Genomic DNA, 6,000 nt, shown 5'->3' on the forward strand with positions numbered 1-6,000 from the left:
CACGGTTCAATCTACATGGGACACCCCTATCAATGGATCCCCAAGCTATGATTGGGAGCAAAAATTAAAAGCCACCAAAAAAGCCTTAAAAGAGTGGCTAAGAAACCTCCCCAAATCCCTCTTCCATCAGAGAAATGAAGAAGTTCAGCTATTGGAAACTACCCAAATGGGAATGGAAGGTCTTTACATCACCCCTGAAATTCTAAATAAAGAGGCTGCTCACCAAAGAAATACCCACCACTCATTCGGATAGGAAGAAGAGTTCTGGAGACTCAAATCTCGTAGTCTGTGGCTCAAGGCAGGAGATCGAAACACTTCGTTCTTCCATCGCCAATACAAAGCCTACCTATCTCGAAACCATATCTCTAAGATCAAGAATGAATAAGGATAGATAGGCAATAAGATTGACCAAATTAAAACAGCAGCTAAAAATCATTTCAAAAATCTTTATGGGCTTGGGAATGAAGGCAGTTTAGAAGACACCGAAGACCTCCTCTCCAACATCCCCCATCTCATCAATCAAGAGGACAATCAAACTCTCCTGAAACCTCTATCTGAAGAAGAAATCATCAAAGTTATATGGGCAATGGAATCAGACAAGGCACCCGGGCCAGATGGCTTCACAATTCACTTCTACAAAGTCTGCTGGAAGATCATCAAAACAGATCTGCTGAAAATGATACATGGATTTTTCAGCAAAGCTAAGGTTGGGGGAGGCATCAACTCAACCTTCCTAGCATTAATCCCAAAAGAGGTCAATCCAGAAACTTTTGGCAGGTTCAAGCCTATCTCCCTATGTAATGCCTCCTACAAAATCTTGGCCAAAATCCTTGCAAACAAAATCAAACCCCTGCTTGACAAATTAATATCCAGTCCCCAAGGGGGGTTCGTCAAAGGCAGACACATCTTGGATAACGTCATTCAAGTTCAGGAAGCTATCCATTCCAGTAAACAGAGGAAAGAAAAGGGGATGTTGATCAAGCTCGACATGGCCAATGCCTTCGACAGGGTCAATCACTCCTTCCTCCTCCAAGTTCTCCGATCCTTCGGCTTCCCTGCTCAATTTATCAATCTCATCAAAGCCTGCATCACAAATCCTTGGATTGCTCCCCTGGTCAATGGCCGCCCAACATCCTTCTTCCAAGTCTATCGTGGCTTGAGGCAAGGTTGTCTGTTATCCCCATTCCTGTATATTCTTATGGCGAATTCTCTCAGCAAGAAGCTTGCTGCAGAAATGAACACTGGTGGACTCCCCGGAATTCGAACTTCGAATGTTCTAAAGCCTATAAACCATGCACTCTTTGCAGATGACTCTCTCCTATTAGGCGAAGCCTCTATCAGAATAGCTACCTCCTTTGACACGGTTCTAAAAAGTTACTGCAGAGCCTCAGGAGCACTGATAAATGATAGAAAGAGTTCGATCTACGGATGGAATGTGAACCAACATAGTCTTAACAACATAGCTCAGATTCTTGGCTTTGAGTGTTTTGCTCATTGGGACAACATCAAATATCTTGGCTTACCTCTCACATCTGGAGTCAATAATAGAACTCTGTGGCATGGCATCATCAGCAAGATTAAAGCCAAGATCATCTCCTGGGGAGGTTACTAGCTTACCAAGGGAGGGAAAACTATCTTATTAAAATCAGTTTTATCTGCCCTCCCCATCTACCAAGCCTCATTCCTTCTTGCACCGAAACATATCATGGAACAAATTTCTGGTCTTTTGAGAGATTTTCTTTGGAAAGGAGGCAAAGGCAATCACAGAAAACTGCATTTGGCAAATTGGGATCTTGTTAAGCGCCCAACAGTGGACGGAGGACTCCAGATCAGAGACCCAACTCTCTCTAATCTCGCACTTGGCTGCAAGCTCCTTTGGAAAATCTACTCTGACCCTTCACATCCTGTCAGCGAAACGCTCAGGACCAAATATGCGCAGGGGATCTCTCTCAGGCATTTATCAGCGGACAATACTCCCACAGGCACTCAAACATGGAATCTTTGCAGAAATAGTATCAGCAACTTCAGGAATCATCTGTACCGCATACCTGGCAATGGCAAAAAAAATTTACTGTGGGAAGACCGCATAATGAATTGTGCTCCTCTCAATTCCCATGACGAGATCCGAGAGCTAAGTGGCTGGCTCCTCAGCGCAGGCTTTCGTAAGTTGTTTGACATCTCTGCATGGGACAGCAGTGGGAATTGGTTTGACTGGGACTTCCCAATCGTGCCAGCGCATCTACACAATCAACTTGAATTGCTCAAACCGCTTCTCATCAACGCTGCCCCTGTTCATCGTGACAGTGCAAACAGCTGGGGATGGGGCGGCTACGGCTCTTACACGTCAGCAATGGGATATATTGCCCTGCAGCCAAAAAAAGACAAACTTTGCTCTCCCACCATTTGGAAACAGGTTTGGAACATTATCGGGCTTCCCAAAGTAAAAAAAAAAATTATGGATCCTCATGCACAACAAACAACTAACAGGAGATAATTTGTTAAAAAGAAATATAGCAGGACCACACAGATGCGTGATGTGCAGAAATGCTGGAGAAACAGCCTCTCATTTGTTCATAGATTGCGATTTTGCCAAAGGGATTTGGAATTTAATTCTTCTCGGATTGCAAGTTCACCCTCCCCAGCATAGCTCTGTGGCTGATCTCTACTCCTCTTGGTTCCAAAGCTATCCTCATAATATCCCCATCAATTCACTCTAGTACCACATTTGGCTCTCCATCCCCAAATTTGTGTGTTGGGAAATCTGGCTCGCCCGGAACGACTTGACCTTCAACAACTCTCCTTGCAATCCTGCAAAATCAGCTGCCAAGGCAAAAGCCCTTCTCCTTGAATCTATTCTACTGCAATCTCATAAATCAAACTCCTCTCTCCCCCCCTTGAAAAGAACTGGCTGAATCTCCATAGCTCTCACCCTAAAGGCAATGCCCAGATCCTCCCCCTTCCCAATCCACCTTGGAGAATTAAAGAACCAGATGATACCTTTCAAGTATGTTGGAGGTCCCAAAATAAAACTACTACCTTCTTTGAAGGCGCCTCCAAGGGTAACCCTAGGGCTGCGGGGGCTGGTGGAGTCATCTACTCCCCGGACAACTCTAGAAAAGACTACTTTTGTTGGGGGCTTGGTCCTCATACAAACAACTAGGCAGAACTTCTTGGACTCACAAAAGCTTGCGAAATTGTCCGTGATAGAGGCATTAAATAATGTCAAGCGTTCAGAGATTCAGAAATTCTCATCAAGAAGATCAACTCGAAGGACCAGTTCAACAACGCCATCCTCAACAAGTCTCTGAAAAGGTTAAAGATCATTCTGCAGGACTTCACTTCCTTCAAAATTTTCCACATTCTCAGAAGCTCGAATAGTGAAGCGGATGTAATGGCAAACAAAGGATGCCTCCTAGCACCGGGAGATCTCAATATTAACGACAATAGTCCTATCTTATCATGCAATCCTTAATTCAAGTTAAAGAGTAGATCAAGCTGAATTAAGATGTATGGAAATGTTGTGTAACGTTGGTTGTTTAGGCTCCGGCCCAACCAAACCCCCTATAATAAAATATACCCGTTTCAGTTAAAAAAAAAAAAAAAAAAACTTCTTGCTTACAATAACCATAATGACCTTGGTACTTTCATTTCCACCATGTCCAAAATAAAAATGGCACTTTAAAGAATATTTAGTCCAATTCCCTTTATTTGGAACTTAGGAGGTCCTAAGGGACAGTGAACATCATCATCAGAAACCAGAGAGAGAGAGAATGATACAGAAAGATATTTTCTTAAAGTACCTACCTACTTTAAGGAGCAACGTAGATTAATGGAGTTTCAAATCCTTGACAGAATATTGTGTGAAATGAAGGAAAACCAAAATCTATTTAGTTATTTTGCTCTGATCTACCCATCCCATGCAGTGCAGAAGGCCCTTTAACAGAATTTCTTGCCACTCTTATGTACTAGACAGGCAATAACTCGGACACTTTTTCTTTATATTTTTAGCTTTAAGTGAGCTAAATTTCCAAGGCTCAAACATAACCCTAGTTCATCAGGCATCCCACTCTCACCATGGCCTGGCGGCCACTTATAAATTCTCAAGTTATGGTTTCCCCATTTACAGTTTCAATCAGTACAATCCCAGCAACCCAGGACAATAGTTTCTTTTTATTTTAAGGGGCCAATAGTAACAGACAAGAATTTTCTTGAAGTACCTACCTACTTTGAGGAGAAACATAGAGTTTATTGGAGTTTATTCAAATCCTTGACAGAATCTTGTGTCAAATGAAGGAAAACCAAAATCTATTTAGTTACCTTGCTCTGATCTACCTAGCCCAGGCAGTGCAGAAGGCCCTTAACAGAATTTCTTGCCATTCTTATGTACTAGACAGGCAGTAACTCGGATATTTTTTTCTTTATTTAGCCTTGAGTAGGCTAAGTTTCCAAGGCTCAAACATAACCCTAGTTCATCAGGCATCCCACTCTCACCATGCCCTGGGAGTTCTACACCGGCCACTTGCAAATTCTCAAGTTGGGGTTTCTCCATTTACAGTTTCAATCATCACGATCCCAGTAACCCAGGCCAAATAGTTTCTTTTTATTGGACCAGATCCTGGAGTTTAATCTTAAACAGAACTGTTCACATAGATCAGTGCGAAAGTAAGTAATATTTTAATAAACAATTTTTTCCTTATTAATCCATCACTGAGAATTGGTCTAGAATTTTATCTTTGAACCAAAGAATAATAAACTATTACAGAGCCATAAAATTTCAGAAATTGAACAGTTTTCCAACTCACCCAACGCAGAGGCCAGCTCAGCAAATTGATCGTTTATTTTCTCTCTTCTCAGTTTCTCCCTGTCTGCCTTGTGTGATTTTCTTGAAAATACTCTGTTAGCACCACTGTCAATGCATAAACCCGGGCATTAATAGATGAAAAATGAAATAGACTTCTTTTTCGTTTCTTGAAAGTGTTTGCATTAAACTCAACAGAGACATTACAACTGACTTTGGCTGAAAAGGTCAAGCTCCACAACTGGCTTTGGCCTGAAAAGGTCAAGCTCCACGAGCGAATACCTTGGGTGGATTAAACAGCCTTAGAGGGCAAACCAAACATCACAATCACTTCTATTTGGTCAAGTTGCAGGGTACTATCAGTGAACTTCACACAGGACTTGCGCGGGCCTTGAAAACCGAGTGATGTTATTGTCCCACCAATGTTCAATTTCCCAATTAACAGGTTTGTTTCACCTATGATAGGTGGTGGATATTAAGTACATTAAGATGGTAAAAGAAAATTCATCAAGAAGAGAAATTGAACTCGGGCTTACACCTTGGCCTGTAGCTAAAATACACAAAGTGCTGAATCAATGCTCTAGAAATAAGGCAGCAGATCTTACTTGGCATTGCAGAACTCGGCATCAAAGTCCAGAATTTGGTCAGTGCTTTCACAGGGGCAAAACTCAGGAATCGCATTGAAATCGGCGAGAAGATTTTCGCTGAGAGGTTGGCAAAATGACAGATGGGTTTCGTTTGAATTGACCGGCATTGTCAAGAAGATCAGATTTTATCCTTAGAATTCCAAGTCTGCGGCCAGTTGCTGGCAATGCCGATGGGATGAATGACTGTGCGTTTGCATGGCCATTAGTGATCCGAAGGGAACCATTTAAATGACTTTCACAGTCAGTACATTCTTTTCCGAAGTGGTGGGTCTTTGTCCAGGGAATCACTTGTCGTTAAATTGAAAGTCGGTCCAAATCGATATAATATTTAAATTAAGAAGAACTAAACTAAAGATCTTAAGTAAGATCTGAAGTAGCACGTGCCGCTGGTAAACACTCGAGTTAATCCGATGAAATGATTTTGAAATACAAATTAATTAAATCATTCCATCAATTCATGCCATCAAAGATGATATCAAGCAACAATAAAATAAATTTATGTTTTTACAATTCCAAGACAAAAGTTATAGCGATTATGGCGCATGCAAAATCACT

General features: G+C 41.7%; 1 protein-coding gene across 1 annotated transcript in view; it reads right to left on the minus strand.

Moving 5' to 3' along the window:
* The window catches only part of LOC149225309 (uncharacterized), a 207,499-nt gene extending 201,775 nt beyond the window's left edge, over nt 1-5,724 (minus strand). Inside the window, exons 1-2 of the mRNA XM_089377053.1 lie at nt 5,404-5,724; nt 4,803-4,906 (exon numbers count right to left, since the gene is read on the minus strand). Of these exons, the coding sequence (XP_089233179.1) occupies nt 4,803-4,906; nt 5,404-5,552 (253 nt within the window). The 5' untranslated portion in view covers nt 5,553-5,724. The remainder of the gene's footprint in view (nt 1-4,802; nt 4,907-5,403) is intronic.
* Between the last annotated feature and the right edge of the window lie 276 nt (nt 5,725-6,000).

This window comes from Pinus tabuliformis, chromosome J (assembly GCF_031772625.1).
Source record: "Pinus tabuliformis cultivar Carrire ecotype Pingquan chromosome J, CPIR1, whole genome shotgun sequence".
Taxonomy (NCBI): domain Eukaryota; kingdom Viridiplantae; phylum Streptophyta; class Pinopsida; order Pinales; family Pinaceae; genus Pinus; species Pinus tabuliformis.